The following is a 24,536-nucleotide window of genomic DNA, read 5'->3' as shown; positions in this document are numbered from 1 at the left end:
CAAAAGGTTGTCATTTTCATTCTCTAATGTGTCCTCAGGAAGGCCCCAGTGAAGCCAGGAATGCAAGCCACCTGAGAGTGTTTCGGGAGTGATTGAAATGTGATCTCTCGCGAGCTATAAGCACCGGTTATGCATGAGCGCCCACAATATTGTCTCGGCTATCTTGCTCTTCCCACCTAATGTAATAAACGCACTCGGTGGGGGAAAAAAACACGGATTGCGTTCAATTTAGAGCACCACTTATAGTTGTGAGGAAGATCCAATAAGCTTGCTCAATGAGGTGAATCCTATTATCCACCCGGCAACATGGCACCCGCCATCCGGCTACGGAGATGGAACAGTCCACTGCAGCATCACTATAGTGTGTCCGACTGAGATAAGGAAAAACTCTGAAGTAACCCACTGGGCACAAACTGCTTGAATCAACATTGTTCAATGTAATTTTTCAACTTATTCTGACGTGGAAAATAGATTGGATTTAAAAAGAGTCATCAACTGATTTATTTAGTATTATTTTTTAATTATTTTTTAGGGGGAGATCAGCTTTAATATTGCAGATACATTGTGGATTCTATCAGTGTAATTGTCTGCATAATTTCCAATCCCCCATATACCAGTCAAACATTTGGACACACCTACTCATTCAAGGGTTTTTCTTTCTTTTTACTATTTTCTGCATTGTAGAATAATATTGAAGACATCAAAACTATGAAATAACACGTGGAATCATGCAGTAACCAAAAAAGTGTTTAACAACTCAAAATATATTTTATATTTGAGATTCTTCAAAGTAGCCATCCGTTGCCTTGATGACAGCTTTGCACAATCTTGGCATTCTCTCAACCAGATTCACCTGAATGTTTTCCAATAGTCTTGAAGGAGTTTCCACATATGCTAAGCACTTGTTGGCTGCTTTTCCTTCACTCTGCGGTCCAACTCATCCCAAACCATCTCAATTGGGTTGAGGTCGGGTGATTGTGAAGGCTAGGTCATCTGATGCAGCACTCTATCCCTCTCCTTGGTAAAATAGCTCTTACCCTGCCTGGACGTGTGTTGGGTCATTGTCCTGTTGAAAAACAAATGTTAGTCCCGCTAAGCGCAAAAGCAGATGGGATGGCGTATTGCTGCAGAATGCTGTGGTAGCCATGCTGGTTAAGTGTGCCTTTAATTCTAAATAAATTCTATAATTCTAAATAAATTCTAAATTAAAGCACCCCCACACATCACACCACCCCCTCCATGCTTCACGGTGGGAACCATACATGCAGAGATCATCCGTTTACCCACTCTGCTTCTCACAAAGACATGGCGGTTGGAACCAAAAATTTCAAATTTGTACTCATCAGACCAAAGGACTGATTTCCACCGGTCTAATGTCCATTGCTCTAATGTCCATTGTTTCTTGGCCAAGGCAAGTTTCTTCTTAATATTGATGCCCCTTAGTAGTGGTTTCTCTGCAGCAATTTGACCATGAAGGCCTGATTCATGCAGTCTCCTCTGAACAGTTGATGTTGAGATGTGTCTGTTGCTTGAACTCTGTGAAGCATTTGTTTGGACTGCAATTTCTGAGGCTGGTAACTCTACTGAACTTATCCTCTGCAGCAGAGATAACTCTGGGTCTTCCTTTCCTGTGGCGTTCCTGATGAGAGCCAGTTTCATCATAGCACTTGATGGTTTTTGCGACTGCACTTAAAGAAACTTTCAAAGTTCTTGAAATGTTCCACATTGACTGACCTTCATGTCTTAAAGTAATGATGGACTGTTGTTTCTCTTTGCTAATTTGAGCTGTTCTTGCCATAATATGGACTTGGTCTTTTACCAAAAAAGGGCTATCTTCTATATACCACCCTACCTTGTCACAACACAACTGATTGACTCAATTGCATTAAGAAGGAAAGATATTCAACAAATTGACTTAACAAGGCTCACCTGTTAAATTAAATGCATTCCGGGTGACTACCTCATGAAGCTGGTTTAGAGAACCCCTAACTTTTAAATATAAAAAAGTGTATTAGTATATTGAGTTTAAACACAATATTTGTTCTAATATTTGTTCTGTCTTTTCTGTTGCATTAAATTGAAATTGCAACCAGCTTTATATTGCTTGTTTTAAAAATTGCGATATTTTGGAGAAAAAGGTGATTCCATACATTCATTTCTATGTTCCTATGAAGATAAAAAATATATTGGGTACATTTTTTCCCATATTCCATCTAGTTCACTTTAAAAAATATATATATATTTATATATATATATATATATATACATATATATTACACTTGATTTTTCTTGAATAAGTCCCTCCATTTCTTTTTTTTTTTTTTTTTTTTTAAGATCTATAGTGATCCTGATGTTATTTAATGTCAATTAAATAACTTTCTTGTGAATGTGGGTTCCTCTCAGTCCCCCCAAAAAGAGAAAACTGATGGAAATCCCTTGGATTACATTAAGGGACATTTCCTTTCTCTGGTTCAGTTTGATCCTTCTGGTGTAATGGAGGTGATGGAGGTAGTTGGTAGATATCAGCAGCAGGTCATGATGAGATTGGTGTCTCTTTGGTGAAATCAGTGGCTTCCTCGATCACTGAGCCTGTAACATATATCTTTACCAAATCTGTGCAAACTGGTATTGTTCCTAAAGATAAGAAAATTGTCAAAGTTAACCCCCTCTATAAATCTGTGGATCCAAGATATTTTACAAATTTTCGCCCAGTATTAGTACTATCATGTTTTTTTAAAATCCTACAAAGATTTGTGTGTAAGAGAATGTTGAAACATTTAAATCAACACGGTATTCTATATTCCATATGAGCACCAATATGGTTTTCATAAAAGGACTCCACAGATATGCCTCTTTTGCAACTTGTGGATAAAATCGTTAAAGCCCTTAGAAACAATGAATATGCTCTTGGTATCTTTTTAGATTTATCCAAAGCGTTTCATCATGAAATATTACTTGTCCCTTTTTCAGGACCCTGTCCCTTTTTCAAAATGTCCCTTTTTCAGGACCCTGTCTTTCAAAGATAATTCGCTAAAATCCAAATAACTTCACAGATCTTCATTGTAAAGGGTTTAAACCCCGTTTCCCATGCTTGTTCAATGAACCATAAACAGTTAATGAACATGCACCTGTGGAACGGTAGTTAAGACACTAACAGCTTACAGACTGTAGGCAACCAAGGTCACAGTTATGAAAACTTAGGACACTAAAGAGGCCTTTCTAATGACTGACAAAACACCAAAAGACAGATGCCCAGGGTCCCTGCTCATCTGTGTGAGCGTGCCTTAGGCATGCTGCAAGGAGGCATGAGGACTGCAGATGTGGCCAGGGCAATAAATTGCAATGTCCGTACTGTGAGACGCCTAAGACAGCGCTACAGGGAGACAGGACGGACAGCTGATCATCCTCGCAGTGGCAGACCACGTGTAACAACACCTGAACAGGATCGGTACATCTGAACATCACACCTGCGGGACAGGTACAGGATGGCAACAACAACTGCCCGAGTTACACCAGGAACGCACAATCCCTCCATCAGTGCTAAGACTGTTCGCATTAGGCTGTGAGAGGCTGGACTCAGGGCTTTTAGGCCTGTTGTAAGGCAGGTCCTCACTAGACATCACCGGCAACAACGTCACCTATGGGCACAAACCCACCATCGCTGGACCAAACAGGACTGGCAAAAAGTGCTCTTCACTGACGAGTCGCGGTTTTGTCTCACCAGGGGTGATGGTTGGATTCACGTTTATTTTTGGAGGAATGAGTGTTACACCGAGGACTGTACTCTGGAGCGGGATCAATTTGGAGGTGGAGGGTCCGTCATGGTCTGGGGCGGTCTGTCACAGCATCACGGACTGAGCTTGTTGTCATTGCAGGCAATCTCAACACTGTGCGTTACAGGGAAGACATCCACCTCCCTCATGTGGTACCCTTCCTGCAGGCTCATCCTGACCTGACCCTCCAGCATGACAATGCCACCAACCATACTGCTCGTACTGTGCGTGATTTCCTGCAAGACAGGAATGTCAGTGTTCTGCCATGGCCAGTGAAGAGCCCGGATCTCAATCCCATTGAACACGTCTGGGTCCTGTTGGATCGGAGGGTGAGGGCTAGGGCCATTTCCCCCCAGAAATGTCCGGGAACTTGCAGGTGCCTTGGTGGAAGAGTGGGATAACATCTCACAGCAAGAACTGGCAAACCTATTTTGATTTGATACGTTAGACCATTCCATTCGTGTGGGCCAGCTAATGAGTATTGGTGTCTCTGAGGGGTCTTTGTGCTGGTTTGCTAACTACCTCTCTCAAAGCGTGCTGTGTATAAAGTAAAAACATCTTCCCTCTCAGCAACTGCCTGTCACCAAGTGCGTACCCCAAGGCTCGATCCTAGACCCCATGCTCTTCTCATTTTACATCAACAACATAGCTCAGGCAGTAAGAATCTCTCATCCATATATATGCAGATGATACAGTCTTATACTCAGCTGGCTCCTCCCCGGATGTTGCGTTAAATGCTCTACAACAAAGATTTCTTAGTGTCCAACAAGCTTTCTCTACCCTTAACCTTGTTCTAAACACCTCAAAAACGAAGGTCATGTGGCTTGGTTTGAGGAATGCCCCTCCTCCCACAGGTGTTATTGCTACCTCTGAGGGGTTAGATCTTGAGGTAGTCGCATCATACAAGTACTTGGGAGTATGGCTAGACGGTGCACTGTCCTTCTCTCAGCACATATCAGAGCTGCAGGCTAAAGTTAAATCCAGACTTGGTTTCCTCTATAATAAGCGCTCCTCTTTCACCCCAGCTGCCAAACTAACCCAGATTCAGATGACCATCCTACACATGCTAGAGACATACTTTTTAGATTGGCAGGTAAGGGTGCTCTCGAGCGACTAGATGTTCTTTACCATTCGTCCATCAGATTTGCCACCAATGCTCCTTATTCGACACATCACTGAACTCTACAGAGGAGTATAAACTGGTCATTTCTTTATAACCATCGCAACACCCACTGGTTGATGCTTATTTATAAACCCCTCTTAGGCCTCACACCCCCCTATCTGATATATCTACTGCAGCCCTCCACATGCAATACCCATTCTGCCAGTCACATTCGGTTAACTTCTTCTGGCTGCAAGCCCAAAGCCGGGCACAATATGACAACAGCCACTTCAAGTGCAGGGCGCGAAATTCAAAATATATTTTTTAGAAATATTTAACTTTCACACATTAACAAGTCCAAGACAGCATTTGAAAGATAAACATCTTGTGAATCCAGCCAACATGTCCGATTTTTAAAATGTTTTACAGCGAAAACACCACGTATATTTAAGTTAGCTCACCACCAAATACAAAAAAGGACAGACATTTTTCACAGCACAGGTAGCATGCACAAAACCAACCTAACTAACCAAGAACCAACCAAACTAACCAAGAAACAACTTCATCAGATGACAGTCTTATAACATGTTATTCAATAAATCTATGTTTTATTTGAAAAATGTGCATATTTGAGCTATAAATCAGTTTTACATTGCAGCTACCGTCAGAAATGGCACCGAAGCAGCCAGAGTAATTACAGACACCAACGTCAAATACCTAAATACTCATCATAAAACATTTCTGAAAAATACATGGTGTACAGCAAATGAAAGACAGGCATCTTGTGATTCCAGCCAATATTTCCGATTTCTTAAGTGTTTTACAGCGAAAACACAATAATGCATTATATTAGCTTACCACAATAGCCAGAAACACAAGCCATTCCCCAGCAGCAAAAGTTAGCGATCGTAACAAACCAGCAAAAGATATATAATTTTTGACTAACCTTGATATAAGCTTCATCAGATGACAGTCCTATAACATCAGGTTATACATACACTTATGTTTTGTTCGAAAATGTGTATATTTAGATCTGAAATCAGTGGTTATACATTGTGCTAACGTAGCATCTTTTTCCCACAACGTCCGGATATTTTTCTGGCACTCACATATTCTGACCAAATAACTATTCATAAACATAACAAAAAAATACATGTTGTATAGGAAATGATAGATATACTAGTTCTTAATGCAATCGCCGTGTTAGAATTCTAAAAAGTAACTTCATTATGATATGCAGTTTACGTTATGGCGAGAGCCTGCCCAAAACCTGGGCGCAAACTACTAGTACAACATGTTCGACAGATATATGAAATAACATCATAAAATGGGTCCTACTTTTGATGTTCTTTCAATAGAATGTTGTACAAGGGGTCCTTTGTCGGGAACAATCGTTGTTTGGATTTAGAATGTCCTCTTCTCCAGTCAATTAGCACGGAAAGCTAGCAAAGTGGCGCTAAGCTCTCCTTCGTGAACAAACGCAGACAACGCAAAACACGCCTAACGTCCCGAAAATTTTCAATCATCTAATAAAACTATATTGAAAAAACATACTTTACGATGATATTGTCACATGTATCAAATAAAATCAAAGCCGGAGATATTAGTTGTCTATAACGACAGCTGTACAGAAGGCAAAACCAGGTCCCTTCACGCGCTCTCCAGAAAACAGGAAACTGGTGACACGTCATACAAAGAGCATTTATTCGACCCCAGATCAAGTTATACACTCAATTTCTTCTCTCACTGCCTGTCGACATCTAGTGGAAGACGTATGAAGTGCATGTATACTGATATATATCGTGGACATTTATAGGCAGGCCCTAGAACAGAGCATCGATTTCAGATTTTCCACTTCCTGTCAGGAAGTTTGCTGCAAAATGAGTTCTGTTTTACTCACAGATATAATTCAAACGGTTTTAGAAACTAGGGAGTGTTTTCTATCCAATAGTAATAATAATATGCATATTGTACGAGCAAGAATTGAGTACGAGGCCGTTTGAAATGGGCACCTTTTATCCGGCTACTCAATACTGCCCCTGCAGCCCAAACAGGTTAAAGGTCCCCAAAGCACACACATGCTTGGGTCGCTCCTCTTTTCAGTTCGCTGCAACTAGCGACTGGAACGAGCTGCAACAAACACTCGAACTGGATAGTTTTATCTCAATCTCTTCATTCAAAGAAAAGACTCAATCATGGACACTGTTACTGACAGTTGTGGCTGCTTTGTGTGATGTATTGTTGTCTCTACCTTCTTGCCCTTTGTGCTGTTGTCTGTGCCCAATAATGTTTGTACCGTGTTTTGTGTTGCTACCATGTTGTTGTTATGTTGTGTTGCTACCATGCTGTGTTGTCATGTGTTGCTGCCTTGTTATGCTGTTGTCTTAGGTCTCTCTTTATGTAGTGTTGTCTCTCTTGTTATTATGTGTGTTTTGTCCTATATTTATATTTTATTTATTTTTTATTTTTAATCCCAGGCCCCTGTCCCTGCAGGAGGCCTTTTGCCTTTTGGTAGGCCATCATTGTAAATAAGAATTTGTTCTTAACTGACTTGTCTCGTTAAATAAAGGTTAAATAAAAAATACAATGTAAAAAATGTTCCACTTTGAAATTATGTAATGTGCCCAGTGGGAACTTTCTAAAAGGGAGGAAATAGGGAAAGACTAACCTAAGAGTCCTAACGAGCGGAACACTAAGTAGAATGGAGGGAAGGAAACCCCACTAAAGAGCCCAAAGTAAGGCCCTCTATAGAAGCATAGATACTACAGTGGGGTAAAAAAAGTATTTAGTCAGCCACCAATTGTGCAAGTTCTCCCACTTAAAAAGATGAGAGAGGCCTGTAATATCCATCATAGGTACACTTCAACTATGACAGACAAAATGAGAAAAAAAAATCCAGAAAATCACATTGTAGGATTTTTAATTAATTTATTAGCAAATTATGGTGGAAAATAAGTATTTGGTCAATAACAAAAGTTTATCTCAATACTTTGTTATATACCCCTTGTTGGCAATGACAGAGGTCAAACGTTTTCTGTAAGTCTTCACAAGGTTTTCACACACTGTTGCTGGTATTTTGGCCCATTCCTCCATGCAGATCTCCTCTAGAGCAGTGATGTTTTGGGGCTGTTGCTGGGCAACACGGACTTTCAACTCCCTCCAAAGATTTTCTATGGGGTTGAGATCTGGAGGCTGGCTAGGCCACTCCAGGACCTTGAAATGCTTCTTACGAAGCCACTCCTTCGTTGCCCGGGCGGTATGTTTGGGATCATTGTCATGCTGAAAGACCCAGACACGTTTCATCTTCAATGCCCTTACTGATGGAAGGAGGTTTTCACTCAAAATCTCACGATACATGGCCCCATTCATTCTTTCCTTTACACGGATCAGTCGTCCTGGTCCCTTTGCAGAAAAACAGCCCCAAAACATGATGTTTCCACCCCCATGCTTCACAGTAGGTTTGGTGTTCTTTGGATGCAACTCAGCATTCTTTGTCCTCCAAACACGACGAGTTGGGTTTTTACCATAAAGTTCTATTTTGGTTTCATCTGACCATATGACATTCTCCCAATCTTCTTCTGCATCATCCAAATGCTCTCTAGCAAACTTCAGACGGGCCTGGACATGTACTGGCTTAAGCAGGGGGACACGTCTGGCACTGCAGGATTTGAGTCCCTGGCGGCGTAGTGTGTGACTGATGGTAGGCTTTGTTACTTTGGTACCAGCTCTCTGCAGGTCATTCACTAGCTCTACCCGTGTGGTTCTGGAATTTTGCTCACCGTACTTGTGATCATTTTTACCCCACGTGGTGAGATCTTGCGTGGAGCCCCAGATCGAGGGAGATTATCAGTGGTCTTGTATGTCTTCCATTTCCTAATAATTGCTCCCACAGTTGATTTCTTCAAACCAAGCTGCTTACCTATTGCAGATTCAGTCTTCCCAGCCTGGTGCAGGTCTACAATTTTTTCTTTTTGGTGTCCTTTGACAGCTCTTTGGTCTTGGCCATAGTGGAGTTTGGAGTGTGACTGTTTGAGGTTGTGGACAGGTGTCTTTTATACTGATAACAAGCTCAAACAGGTGCCATTAATACAGGTAACGAGTGGAGGACAGAGGAGCCTCTTAAAGAAGAAGTTACAGGTCTGTGAGAGCCAGAAATCTTGCTTGTTTGTAGGTGACCAAATACTTATTTTCCACCATAATTTGCAAATGAATTCATTAAAAATCCTACAATGTGATTTTCTGGATTTTTTTTCTCATTTTGTCTGTCATAGTTGAAGTGTACCTATGATGAAAATTACAGGCCTCTCTCATATTTTTAAGTGGGAGAACTTTTGGTGGCTGACTAAATACTTTATTGCCCCACTGTATATGTGGCCCTAATGGAATTTGAAGTATAGTTACACGTGCCTTAAGAAGTGAACTAGACCTTAGGAGACCATAAGTGAAACACTAAAGAAAGAAACACCCAAAGTAAGGCCCTAAGTAACATAAATATGTGTAGTCATTTGTGTGTTTTACTCACTCTGTAACACAGCTTGTCCCAAAGTGGGTATCATTTTCCCAAAGCCTCAGAATTATATATGAAACTATAGATTCAACCAAATAGTTGTGTAAAAACATATTTATAAGTTTAGTTGAGGGGGGAATAATTACATCAGTCAGTGTGTCAGTCAGTACAGAGTTGGTCTAAAATGGAGTAAACCGCGATACGGCTCAGATGTTTTTGATTAGTATTAGCATTGACATTATCATGCAGACAGTGTGGCTAGCCTAGCGTACCCTTCCCTCTCAGACTCCGGCGTTATCATTAAGGGCTGGCCTCCCGCTGATTGGCTGGTGGATAGGGGTCAACTCAGCAGAGTGTCCTACTCCTCTTCTGATTGGCTGGCTGAAAAGAAAAGGTCGCCAGGGAAGAGGCTGAGTCATTTTAGGCTGAAACCCTTCGGCTACACCTGCTTTTACCTCACCCTTTCCAATTGAAACAACTTTTAAATACAAAATGGAGCTGTAGCCTTTTCAAACTCATCATTGTTCAGACGACCTTCAGAAATAAGTTTGATTTAGGTCGATTTTTCCCACATTTTTTTTTGCGATTGATTACAGTCAATTACACTGTATGATCAAAAAATGAACTAGTTCAATTATATGTGCGTGTGTGTATGCATATGTGTGTGTTTCTGGGCACTTGTGTCTATTACCGTATGTTTGTGTGCACAAGGGAGCATGTGTTTCCCCCACATATATCTCTCAACCTTTCTTCTTCTCCAAGTCTTTGAAATTGAAATGATAAAGGAGATTAAACATTTATTATCTCTGCTACTTAGCATGTTGCTGTCTCTGTGCCTAGTATGGGTCTCCCATTAACTGAGCTGTTTTCAATGAGGCTCACTGATGTGGGAATGGACTGTATTGGATCAGGGACTTGAGAGAGTGGTATTCGATTGGCAAGCAAATCAATGGTAATCTTGTCTGAGAGAGAGAGAGAGAGAGAGAGAGAAATTCTGTCTCAGCGCAACCTGTGGCACAGTAGTACTGAATAAAACACATGCAATTGATATTGCTTGGCCGTTTCAATAGCCTGAAGCTTGGAAAGTTTTGATATTCATATACAGTGGGGTCCCTTGATAAAGATGAGCAATATTGACTATATAAAATAATTAAAATACTTAGTTATGCTATTTTATATATATATATATATATATATATGTGTATATATATATATATATATATATATATATGTATATAATACAAATGCTTAGAGAACGAGATTTTGTTTAACAAGTAATAACAAGAATACACCTACTGCTTTCATATAGGCTAACCAATTAGGTTTAGTACGACAGGCCTAGTGCTAGCTACTGCTGTCAACCAGGCTAACCAGCTAGGTCTAGGATGACAGGGTAAATGCAATCTACCACTGTTAGCCTGGTTAACTAGCTAGGCTTGATTGATTTGCTACATGCTGGCTAACACTATTAGCCTGGTTAACCAGCTAGGCTAGGATGACAGGCTAAATGCTAGCTCAATGTTAGCCTGGTTAACTAGCTAAGATGATAGGCTAAATGCTAACTACCATTGCTAGCATGATTACCTGCCTACCTGTCCCTTGGAAGACTGCAGAGTGACATTACAGTGTACCCATTTCCCTTCTAAGGACAAGACAGTCCAACACAAGCATTGACCGGGCACAGTAAATCACTTGCTCATGATAAACGGTGGCGAATTAACATGTAGAATCGTTTGGAAATTTGAAAAAAATGGCTGATATTCTATGGTCAGAAGCAATAGCACGACCACTCTCTGCACAACCACTGTGCACGGCCGACATTCGTGTTGATCTGTCTAGTTAAGTCACAACAATCTTCATTTGAAGATGGGGTGGGGAAGATGACAATGCTAGTTGCCTGTGTGCATATTGTTTTACTGCCATTGTTTTGCTCTCATATGTGTAATTTGATGACGTTCTCACCACTAACTGTCATCTTTGTCTTGTTCCTATAGTTCCTCCTGTGCTGTCGGTACTACAGCAGTCATTCAATGCCACAGCAGATTACCAGGAGTCAGTGACTTTCACCTGCATCACATCAGGATCCCCCAACCCCGAGGTCACCTGGCACAGGTACAGTTAGCCCCCTACACACTACGTCATGGTTGTGTTCATTAATCACAAAACGGAAGAACACAGAGTAGGCATTACCTGAACTTCAATAAGAAACCCTTGTTTTCGTTTTACACTGCAAAACGATTTGGAACCTTGTGACCTAATATACATGATTAATGTGTCCTATTCATACATCTAAACTTCTTCATACGCTTGTGGCTTGGCAAACCAAATGCAATCCACCCATTCGTTGACAAAACTATTAGCCAACCAGACCACTAGCTCAACCACATTTGGGGTGTGTTTTGATTCATATTATGGCGATGTCACCAAATGTAGTCTGGTTTATACAGTTGAAGTCGGAAGTTTACATACACCTTAGCCAAATTCATTCCCAGTGGGTCAGAAGTTTACATACACTCAATTAGTATGTGGTAGCATTGCCTTTAAATTGTTTAACTTGGGTCAAACGTTTCAGGTAGCCTTCCACAAGCTTCCAACAATAAGTTGGATGAATTTTGGCCCTTTCCTCCTGACAGAGCTGGTGTAACTGATTCAGGTTTGTAGGCCTTCTTGTTCGCACACGCTTTTTCAGTTCTGCCCACACATTTTCTATAGGATTGAGGTCAGGGCTTTGTGATGGCCACTCCAATACCTTGACTTTGTTGTCCTTAAGCCATTTTGCCACAACTTTGGAAGTATGCTTGGGGTCATTGTCCATTTGGAAGACCCAAGCTTTAACTTCCTGACTGATGTCTTGAGATGTTGCTTCAATATATCCACATCATTTTCCTACCTCATGATGCCATCTATTTTGTGAAGTGCATCAGTCCCTCCTGCAGCAAAGCACTCCCACAACATGATGCTGCCACCCCTGTGCTTCACGGTTGGGATGGTGTTCATCGGCTTGCAAGCTTCCCCCTTTTTCCTCCAAACATAACGATGGTCATTATGGCCACACAGTTCTATTTTTGTTTCATCAGACTAGAGGACATTTCTCCAAAAAGTACGATCTTTGTCCCCATGTGCAGTTGCAATCCGTAGTCTGGCTTTTTTATGGCGGTTTTGGAGCAGTGGTTTCTTCCTTGCTGAGCGGCCTTTCATGTTATGTCGATATAGGACTCGTTTTACTGTGGATATAGATACTTTTGTACCTGTTTCCTCCAGCATCTTCCCAAGGTCCTTTGCTGTTGTTCTGGGACTGATTTGTACTTTTCGCACCAATGTACATTCGTCTCTAGGAGACAGAACGTGTCTCCTTCCTGAGCGGTATGATGGCTGCGTGGTCCCATCGTGTTTATACTTGCGTACTATTGTTTGTACAGATGAACGTGGTACCTTCAGGCATTTGGAAATTGCTCCCAAGGATGAACCAGACTTGTGGAGTTCCAAAAAAAAAATTCTGAGGTCTTGGCTGATTTCTTTTGATTTTCCCAAGAAGTCAGGCAAAGAGGCACTGAGTTTGAAGGTAGGCCTTGAAATACATCCACAGGTACACCTCCGACTTGCCAAAACTATTGTTTGTTAACAAGATATTTGTGGAGTGGTTGAAAAACAAGTTTTAATGACTCCAACCTAAGTGTATGTAAACTTCCGACTTCAACTGTATATCACTGTTACAGACTAGTGCCTCCTTCAATGTCGCAATGTTCTAAATGATACACACACACACACACACACTCACACACACACACACACACTCTTCACAAGCCAGTGCTGTCGACAGACACTGTAAACGATGACATCGCATTGACACTGTGACATGTCCTTCTAGAGTGTGCCACATTAGTCATACCTGCATCAGTAACATGTTACATCTAACACACTCATTCATTCATACAACAGCTGTTGCATACATCCTGAACCTGAGTGACACACTCATTAGCATGGTGTTAGAAGCTATAATAACAGGATTGTGTTCATTAGGCACCAAATGGAAGAAAACAGTCTGAAACAAGGAGGAACCACTTGGGCTTGTCCAATTAGAAATGCAGATGTTTCCTCCATTGCAAAACGCTTTAAAACACTATTCATTGTATGCCCTAATGAACACAACACGGTTATCCTGTTACAGATGTAGGATCTTAATTTGACCAGTATTGTCGTAGCAAAATAATCCTGCAGCAACGGGATTTGAGCGTTTAATCCATAATGTTGCTTGTCCGGTGGTTAGGCGATTAGGTGGACAAAAGTGAAAAGTGCAATACTGTTACTGTGTGTTAGTGAAGATTTTCAGTGAATTTATGTAAATCATAAAACTCATCTGTGACAGATCCTACACCTGTAACTTGTTGGTAGCTTTCGTGAATGAATGGCTTGTTCTGCCCTCTTCACAGCAAGACAACAACCCCCTTTTCTCTTTCTAGATCTGTGTTTCCCATCCTCTCTTTTGCGAAAGACCCCCAGCCTTTCCCCTTATTTTGTACATTCCCGTGCTAGCACACCGGATTCTTCTAGTCAACTAATCATCAGGCCTTTAATTCGATCATGTATGCTAGTGCTGGAATAGATGTAATAAGTGGAGTGGCTAAAGACACTTGAGGAGAGATTTGGGAAACTTTAGGTCTCCCAAATGCGCATTCATATATATGCTGCTCTATCAAATGCTAATACAGTTGTGTGGGAGGAATTCATAAATGTTGTGTATATGTCAAAGTTCATTTTCAACTTTCAGAAGATAAGTCTGAACTGTGCCATGCATTTAACCTTTGGAGTGGCTCCAAATATAACCGTTTTTGTATTGGCTGTGGGAAGGATTTTGACTGACAATTTCTTTTGTTCCCGCGCCTCAAATTCACTCTTGTAATTGCTTTTCTATCAATGGGAGAGATGGAGTTTTAATTGGCCATGTAATTACGCAAAGCGAATTGAAATGTTAAATCTAAGTTTATCCTGTGAAAATGATATCTCGATGTGCCTCGCCTTGCACCACTGGCTTGCCTAATTGCTCCATGTAGACTGTCACACTGTATTGAGTTCAAATAAATGGTTTAGAAAGCTCTGGTTTTTAACCATCCTGACCACCAAGCTTGACTCTGTACTGTGACTCTTAGAAAAAAAGATGCTTTCAAGAGTTCTTTGGCTGATCTCCTTTTGAAGGACCCTTTTTGGTTGCAGGTTAAACCCTTTTGGGCTCCATGTAAAACCCAGGGTTCTGCATGGAAGCAAAAATGGTTCTACCTGGAACCAAAAAGGGTCCTAACAGGAAGCAAAATGGTTTCTCATATGGGAACAGCCGAATAACCCTTTTGGAACCTTTTTGTCTAAGAGTGTACTGCCCTCTTTGTTCTGCCTTGAACACTACTCCACACTGACCACAACTCAACCCGGACCGTAACTCCATCCTGACTGCAGCTTCACCCTAACACTTTGATCATCGCTCCACACGCTGACCACAGGTCATCACTGACCACAACTCAACTCTAACCACAGCTCCACTATGTCCATTGTGTTCTCTTCATCATGACAACTGCAATCTGACCACTGTGCCACCATAACCATACCCCCCTCCCTCCCCCTCACACTGGTTTGCAAGACTGCACTCATAACCATTCTGGTTTTAATGGTATTAAGGAGCTAGAGGACACCTCTTTCTTTCTCATCTTCTTTCTCTCATACACCCTCCTGCCCCTCCTCCCTCAGTTACATTTCCTGTTGTGGTGTTTCCACCTGGCTGGCCGGTTGTGCCTGCTTTCAGTCAGTCATAGACTCTGATACGGCCAGTGTAATTTCCTGTACCTAGCGCGCTGCCCGCTCCACAGACCAGCTTGTACGTACACACACACACACAGTTCTTCATTTCCTCCTTGGCTCCCTCCAGCCTTATTACTTACTATACCTCAGCGTTTCTCCCAGTCCACTTTCAATTACCCTCCCTCTCTCTCGCTCTCTCTTTCCTTGAGAGACGGGGTTTTAACATCATTATAATGTGTGTGGGGGATGTGTGCGTGTGACAAACTATTTATTTTGAAATGCAGTAAAGCTTTTTTTTATGCTTATCGTATCAAGGTGAAGGTGGTTGTGGTGGTGGTGGGGGGGGGGGGTATGTCTGTGTGCATGCATAGAGATGTACATGTTCTATCTCTATGTTTGCATGTGTGTGTAGTTGAATTGGTTGTGCACCTCTAGCCTATATGTTTTTATGTGTATTGTACGAATTAATCATCTCTACCTGCACTGTCTCTCTGTAAACAGGAAGGGCCAGCAGTTGGAGAGGTCAGAGCAATACGTCCTCGACACCATGGAGGCAGGCAGGAGTACCCTGACCATCCGCAACATCATCCAGGGGGACGGGGGCGACTATACCTGCCGAGCCACCAACAAGGCCGGGGCAGAGGAGAGGGAGCTCTTCCTCAAAGTGTTTGGTGAGTGTAGCAGCATGTTCTTCGTGGGCATCCATACTTACGTTATGACATTCTCAAATTTAAGTAAACATGTCAAATGGTCTCACGTCACATTTAACAATTACAACCAAAATATAATGTCCTTCTCAGCCTTCTTAATGTCGTCATGCTACTGTACTTGGATTTTATCAGTTTTTTTTATGTTGCTTCGACCAGAAAACCAGAATTGGACCAATAATTTATGTAATTTTTGCATACCCATTTACTTAAGTTTTTCTTTAGATTTCTATAGGTATTAGGCACTATAGAAAGCTTTTAACATGTTTACTGTGTATTTCTTGATGTTCCTCGGGAGTGTAAAGTCTTTGACCCTTTGCACCTCTCTCTATGAATAATGGATTGGAATGAAAGATGCTGCGTCTTGAGAGCTACAAACTGCAAATTCTGCCATAATCTACATGTTTCCTGTGCATTATAAGCAACATATTCCAACATAAACTACATATTCCTGAGTATTACCAAAGATTTTTTAGAAATAACCCAAGATAGACCACAGCCTGTTGTTTCCAATGAGAACAAATAAGTCATAGTGAGCAGAACAAGTATGGAAGGGGGCAGAACCAAGCACGAGCGTTCTAGAACAGGGCTCCCCAAACCTGTTCCTGGAGAGATACCGTCCTGTAGGTTTTCGCTACAACCTTATTCTAGCGCACCTGATTCTAATTATTAGCTGGTTGATGGGTTAGTTACAACTGGAGTAACTAACGAATCAAAAACCCACAGGAGGGTGGCATTCCGGGAATAGGGTTGGAGAGCCTTTTTCTAGAATGTATTTCCATATTTCCGTTAGGGGGAACACATACTCTGTGAAGTGCACGTGTGTAATAACTATATCCCCCCTTTTTAAAAACTTTTGCACAGGGTAAAATCGACAAAACTTAGTCCACTCTGTTTGTAAAAGATTCTAGTTTTGGGAACAGAAACCTATATTGCGATCAAATGTTTAATCAATGAGTACATTTGCATAATGTCGGCCAAAATCCATTTTGTTCCATCTTCTCCCACTGCTGGCCACTGGGCTTCTTCTTATCACCATATTTGTCATTGAGTGGAAACGCCAACCAGATGCTTCACAATTATACATCCTGTGAAATATCTGGCTCATTGTTCTATCTGTGTTATTATTAATACATATTGATTTGAATATAAGGTGTTTCGTCTTGAGCGCAACAAACAGCCAATTCCTATTCACCAAGGAAAAATATTATTTCAGAGGAAAACTTTCACCATACAAATCAAATCAAAGTTTATTTGTCACGTGCGCCGAAAACAACAGTGAAATGCTTACTTACAGGCTCCAACCAATAGTGCAAAAAAGGTATTAGGTGAACAATAGGCAAGTAAAGAAATAAAATTAACAGTGAAAAGTAACAGTAGCAAAGCTATATACAGTAGCGAGGCTATAACAGTAGCGGGGCTACATACAGACCGGTTAGTTGGGCTGATTGAGGTAGTATGTACATGTAGATGTGGCTATGCGTATATGACTATGCATACAGTTGCATACAGTTGCCACTACCTCAACCAATCATCCAACAACTTGAATATAATACAATTCCAGATGGAAAAAAATACATCTAATTTATTGTACAGTCGGTGACACCCTGTTCATAAAAGTTTACATTTATATTTTCATAAAGATGCCAGCATATTTCCTCCCTGATTATTCTGATGGAGCTCTTTCCTCTTTATGAAAATATATGGAGATTTGTGCTCTAGTCATCAAGATCCTTTCAAGGCGAAGTATCCGGTTGTTCTTCAAAATGCGCATTTTAAATTAAAGAAGTTAGCAGAGGGCTTGAGTTTTGTTTCGCAAAGTGCGGCGTGAAACACAGTTGTAAGATAGTTTTATTATCCCTGACAGTTGAGAGAGCAGGGGATGAAGAGAAGAGAGGTTGGTGTTGCCCGCAGAGCGCTGCACTGGCCAACATCTGGTCTACCATGAAACATCAATATATACAGTGGTTTCTCCTTTAAAAGTTGCGTTATGGGCCTCCCGGGTGGCGCAGTGGTCTAAGGTACTGCATCGCAGTGACTCTGGGTTCAAGCCCAGGCTCTGTCGCAGCCGGCAGAGACCGGGAGGTCCATGGGGCGACGCACAATTGGCCTAGCGTCATCCGGGTAAGGGAGGGTTTGGCCGGTAGGGATATCCTTGTCTCATCGCACACTAGTGACTCCTGTGGCGGGCCGGGCGCAGTGCACGCTAACCAGGTTGCTAGGTGTATGGTGTTTTCTCCGACACATTGGTGTGGCTGGCTTCCGGGTTGGATGCGCGCTGTGTTAACTTCTTATGGCTGCAGGGGCAGTATTGAGTAGCTTGGGTGAAAGATGCACAGAGGTGCCCAGAGTAAACGGCTCCTCAGTCATAGTTGCTAATATATGCATATTATTAGTAGTATTGGATAGAAAACACTGAAGTTTCTAAAAACTGTTTGAGTTATGTATGTGAGTATAACATAACTCATATGGCAGGCAAAAACCTGAGAAGTTCCACTTCCTGTTTGGATTTTTTCTGAGACTGCTAGATTTTCAAACAAGCTCACATTGAAATTACAGCGAGATATGGATGAGTTTTCACTTCCTACGGCTTCCACTAGATTTCAACAGTCAATAGAACTTTGTCTGATGACTCTAATGTGAAGGGGGGCCGAAGGAGACAGGAATGATTCACCACTGCCATGAGGTGACCACGCATTGAACACGCGCGTTCACGTGAGAGGCAGCTCCATTCCATCGCTCAACTGAAGTCAATGTAATTCTCCGGTTGGAACGTTATTCAAGATGTATGTTAACAACATTCTAAAGATTGATTCAATACATCGTTTGACATGTTTCTACTGACTGTTACGGGAACTTTTGGACATTTCGTCACGTTATAGTGGACGCGCTTTGTGACTTTGGAATTGTTTACCAAACGCGCTAACCAAAGTAGCTAATTGGACATAAATAACGGACATTATCGAACAAATCAAGCATTTATTGTGGACCTGGGAATCCGAGGACTGCATTCTGATGAAGTTCATCAAAGGTAAGGAAACATTTATGATGTATTTTCTGGTTTCTGTTGACTCAAACATGTCGGCTAATTTTACTATTGTTCTGAGCTCCGTCTCAGATTATTGCATGGTTTGCTTTTCCGTAAAGTTTTTTTGAAATCTGACACAGCGGTTGCATTAAGGAGAGGTATATCTATAATTCCATGTGTATAACTTGTATTATCATCTACATTTATGATGAGTATTTCTGTTGAAACGATGTGGCTATGCAAAATCACTTGATGTTTTTGGAACTAGTGAATGTAACACGCCAATGTAAACTCAGATTTTTTTATATAAATATGAACTTTATCAAACAAAACATACATGTATTGTGTAACATGACGCCCTATGAGTATCATCTGATGAAGATCATCAAAGGTTAGTGATTCATTTTATCTCTATTTCTGCTTTTTGTGACTGCTATCTTTTGCTGGAAAAATTGCTGTGCATATTGTGGTTTGGTGGTGACCTAACATAATCGGTTGTAGTGCTTTCGCTGAAAAGCATATTTGAAATCAGACACGTTGGTGGGATTAACAACAAGATTACCTTTAAAATGATATAAGACACATGTATGTTTGAGCAATTTTAATTATGAGATTTCTGTTGTTTGAATTTGGCACCCTGCACTTTCACTGGCTGTTGTCATATCGATCCCGTTAGCGGGATTGCAGCTGTAAGAAGTTTTAAGAAGCAGTGCGGCTTGGTTGGGTTGTGTTTCGGAAGACGCATGGCTCTCGACCTTCGTCTCTCCCGAGCCCGTACGGTAGTTGTAGCGATGAGACAAGACAGTAACTACTAATAATAGGATACCACGAAATTGGGGCCAAAGGGGGTAAAAAAAAATATAAAATGCGTCATACTGCAACACACCTTGCGGGCTGCTGCAGTATTCTATGGCACGTTATTCAATTGTCAGCCATGTTTTGTGTATGCCGGTTAGTGCTAGTTTGACCACCAGAGGGCATCTTTCAGAAGCATTTGATAGTCTCCCATTATTGGCATTACTAGAGAATTTAAAACCTTTTTTGTAATAACATAGTACATGGGATTGATTTTAAGAAATTTGGCTTAATTAATTTGATTAAAATAATGGTGTTTCTATTCCAAGAAAAACGAAAAACCCTCTGGGTTTCCGTTAGGATGGAACGGAAAATATGGTGCTTGTAATGAACACGAGGGGAGACAGAGAGCTGGGTTCAAGCGCAGGGTGCAGCAGGTGTTTATTGCAAAGGACCACAGGAGGAGGCAGGAAGCTGTGTCCAGGGGCAGGCAGAAGGTCATACACAGGGGGTCCAAAAAGGCAACAGTACAGGCAGGGAAACGGCTAGTAACATAGTCCGGGAGATCAGGTAATAGGTAGATAACAGGAAATCCGTGAGGCAGGCAAAAACTATCATACACGAGAGAAGTAATTCACGGGAAAAACAGAGCTCTGAAAGACGTTTGTCACAAAACAAACAATTCCTCATAGTGATGGGGTGTAAAGAACTGAACTGCACCCTAATTTTCTAATTCTAGTCTAACCAATACCCAAAAGGAGATTCAGTGAAAATAAAAATCTCATTAATTTATCAAGACCAGTCCCCATGCTTGTCTCAGAGCAGCGTGAAATAATGCTGAAATCTTATTGCTTCAAAAATCTTATTGCTTCAAATCATATTGGTTCTAACTTTAATATGGTTTTTAAACAAATCAGACATACACCGTTTTTAACAGCACAGTACTCAACACTAGTGAGACTCATTCCGCCTATGGTAAGCCTACAGTATATCTAAAAATATATTTTTTAATTAATATTTTTTTCTCCTCCAATAATTACATTTAGAGGATTGGAGGATTCTAAATTAATATCGAAGGGGAATTTTCCATTAGGATCTGTGAGAATATCTGAGAATATCTAAGGGTATTTTATATCATTTTAAATGTATTAATAATATTAATTGCTTTGTTTAAAAATAAGCTATATTTTGGAGATTTCATTTTCATTTAACCTAGAGTGAGCGAGAAAAAGGCAATTCTTGAACGTGGGGTGAGACATTCTCACTAAAGCCAGTTTGTTATTTATAATTGTTTATTTCTGGAGAAACCTAAATGGATTATTTAGCAGACATCACTTGCTTATATTCAGTCAACACATATATCTTAAGAATATCATGTAATAGAATTTAACATTTTCGTTTCTCCATGCTTGTCTCAGAGCAGCGTGAAACGGTCCTGAAATAGATGTCCACAGTGGGAAGGTTATTTATAACGATATTTTGGAGATTATTTTGTTTTCAGAAAAACGACAGTGAGCAATTGTAATCTGTATAAAGGCCAAAATAATATTTATAAAGGCCAAAATATAGCCCTGCTAATAGCCATAATGTTCTGTAGTTTCGACCCAATAATTTGTCTGACAAAGAAAGACTTCGCGTCCTGCAGGCCCAGGCATGGATCAAAGCTGGCAAGACATTCAATGACGTCATCTTCACAGACGAATCAACCGTGGCCCTTGAGCAATGTGCTCAAAATTGCTACAGAAAAAAAGGAAGAAGATCAAGCAAGCCGAGTCCCAAGTAACCGCTCAAACTCCATGTGTGGGTGGCAATTTCTCGGCAGGGACCAGGCCCATGTTTGATTTTTGATGGTAAGTTTGGCTATTTACAAAGCAAAAGGTATATAAAATATTGTAGCCTACACCTTACGGATTGTTATGTGTTCCACAATAATTCACTCTTGCCTCCTTATTCATGTATTGTGGCTCGAGATTTCTTTGAGGAACAAATCATCAAGAGATATGCTGGACCCTATGTCAGAGAGGTGTTTCTGGGACCACACCGTTTCTTTCAAGGTAGGATTATATCAATATTTTGTTACGTTTAGGCCTATTTACATGTACATTCCTATTATAGTACCTAATGTTGGCCGTTGGCTAAATTAAAAAAAATATTCTCCAAATGCAGACAATGACCCAAAACACATTGCCGCCCGGGTTTGTATTACAAATGAGCGCATAAATTGGGTCAAGACACCAGCAGAGTAAGTAGAGCTTCATGTAGTTAAATAAAGGTGTAATAAAAATAAATAAGTAATATCTCAAAATATTTTTTTCATCTTTACATGTAGGTCTCCTGACTTAAACCTGATCGAACTTGTTTGGCATCAACTGAAAACATTCATCCGTAACTGCCAAGCCGACAAGCAAAGATAAACTGGTCAAGGCCATCAAGATGTTTTGGCTAGAGAAATTGACGATACAACAATGCAACAAATACATTGATCATCTCATCAAGGTTTTACCTGTGGTCATGGATCTGGGTGGAAGTGTGACTAAAATGTAGTTTAAATAAACATCTGCATTTGAATGTATTTTTTCCCGTTATTTTATTAACGAAAGCATAAAGATGGTGATGAAGAAATACTGTACTGCTGTTTTGAGTTAGAAATGTAACACTTTAGAGTACTTAAGCATCAAATACATTGCAAGTTGAGGGATTTTCACAACAGTAGCAGGGCTATAAAAAGTATATTGTCCTGCTAATAGGAAATATTTGCATGATGGGCTACACCTGCTACAGTACTACAGTACACTTGTGAAAAACAAGTGTTTGAAAACCTGTTTTCAAAATGCCTCCAGTTGTCCATCACTACTGTAAATAAAAACACAGCATCTTGCTTACATCTTGTTTACATTCTTTATTTTAACCACAATGTCACAAATAATTTGTATCTTTTGTATTCCAATTACTTTTAGAGTTTGGGATTTACAAATGTTCGCTTTTTATTATTAGTTACATTGTTATAGACTTTTTTCTTTAAATTATTGTTTTATGAAGGATAATACATTTTTGAACAGTTGCAATTGTATGTAGGCCTAATAAAGAAAATCTTACTTCTAGAAGGCTGTTAAGCCTCATAACCTACCTCAGCCAGTTAAGTTATTTTATATAGGTGTCACGCCCTGACCGTAGAGAGCTTTTTATGTCTCTATTTTGGTTTGGTCAGGGTGTGATTTGGGTGGGCATTCTATGTTCATTTTCTATGTTTTGTATTTATTTGTGTTTGGCCAGGTGTGGTTCTCAATCAGAGGCAGCTGTCTATCGTTGTCTCTGATTGAGAACCATACTTAGGTAGCTTTTTCCCACATGGTTTTTGTGGGTAGTTATTTTCTGTTTAGTGTTTTGCACCAGACAGAACTGTTTCGGTTATTGTTTTTGTTATTTTGTTATTAGTGTTCAGTTTCAATAAAAAGCATGAACACTTACCACGCTGCGCTTTGGTCCACACCTTCTTCAACAGACGACCGTTACAATAGGTCTAGGCGCCGAAGAAATAGACTCCAATTAAACCCTCTTGTTGTTTGTGAAGTAAAATTAAAATGAAGATTATGGTTGAAATGAATTGCTTGAATGCTGTAGGTTTTCTCCATCTGTTGGTGTGCAACATTTACATAACAAGTTAGCTATATTTTCAGCACCAGCCACTGTTCACCTCCTATTGATTGTGCTGCGGTTGCCAGTTGTTTTTTAAATGTAACCGTTATTTAACTAGGCAAGTCAGGTAAGAACAAATTCTTATTTACAATGACGGCCAACCATGGCCAAACCTGGATGACACTGGGCCAATTGTGCGCTCCTCTATGGCACGTCCAATTATGGTCGGATGTGTGATACAGCCTGTTTTCGAATCAGGGACTGTAGTAAAGCCTCTTGCACCGAGATGCAGTGCCTTAGACCGCTGCCTCACTCGCGGCCAAACCTGGATGACACTGGGCCAATTGTGCGCTGCTCTATAGCACTTCCAATCATGGTCGGATATATGCTCCCTGCTTATTTCATTACATTATTGTGCTGGTCTCAGAGCAAATAGCCTGGATTGTTACTCCCATCTCGTTTCTCGCCCTCTTCCACGCGTCATTCTCCCCCTGAGTGGCTCGCTTGTCGGCGTGCTGGCAGGATATGGCAGCACCTTCGGTTATGCGTCAAGTATTCAGCATAGCAAGCTTGTATGAAGGTCTGGTTATTCACAGGCAAATAGTAATATGCTCTTAACCGCTCTTGTGACAAACAAACTTTGCTGCCCTGTTTTCAATCGTCCACATGGCTGGGAGAACCTCTTCAGATTAATGCAGATGAAGGGAGTTAGATATGCATAGGAAGTGTATTGTACTGTTTTTTTTCTTCTGTATATATGAATTACAATTTAGCCTTTACTTAAATCATGTTTCTAGTCCATTGCATAATTACAATGTGTAATCATTGATGTCCCAGGAGCAGGAGTGGTAAACACTGTTGAAGTGTATAATTGTAGTACATACATGCAGACACAGCACAGCAGTTTTATACACCTGGTATTGGATAAGACTGAAAAAAAAACAGGCTAAATAGCGATTTTCGTAAATTAACTTTATGACAAAAAAATATGCACAATCATTTGTCTCTACTAACATATTCCTCTGAATTATACATTTTTTGCTTGACTCGTTGTGACATTATTACTTACATTTGCTTCCACCGTAATGTTTTGTCAGCCATCTTTGCTGAAGAAAGTCACCAGCGACGGGTGGCTCGTGTCGAATTCGTCATTGGAACCACTCGATATGATTGGTCAAATATAAACCTTGGGATCCAAATG

The 24,536-nt window shown here is 40.7% G+C and overlaps 1 protein-coding gene across 3 annotated transcripts in view; it reads left to right on the top strand.

The window, feature by feature from the left end:
- LOC129859509 (neural cell adhesion molecule 2-like) overlaps positions 1 to 24,536 on the top strand; it is a 441,041-nt gene that overhangs the window by 329,280 nt on the left and 87,225 nt on the right. For all 3 annotated transcript variants that reach the window (XM_055929372.1, XM_055929373.1, XM_055929371.1), the window contains exons 6-7: positions 11,377 to 11,494; positions 15,671 to 15,840. In XM_055929372.1, the coding sequence (XP_055785347.1) occupies positions 11,377 to 11,494; positions 15,671 to 15,840 (288 nt within the window). The remainder of the gene's footprint in view (positions 1 to 11,376; positions 11,495 to 15,670; positions 15,841 to 24,536) is intronic.

The sequence above is a fragment of the Salvelinus fontinalis genome, chromosome 7, assembly GCF_029448725.1.
Source record: "Salvelinus fontinalis isolate EN_2023a chromosome 7, ASM2944872v1, whole genome shotgun sequence".
NCBI lineage: Eukaryota > Metazoa > Chordata > Actinopteri > Salmoniformes > Salmonidae > Salvelinus > Salvelinus fontinalis.
The sequence above is the reverse complement of the archived record's forward strand: the minus strand, read 5'-3'. Positions and strand labels throughout refer to the sequence as shown.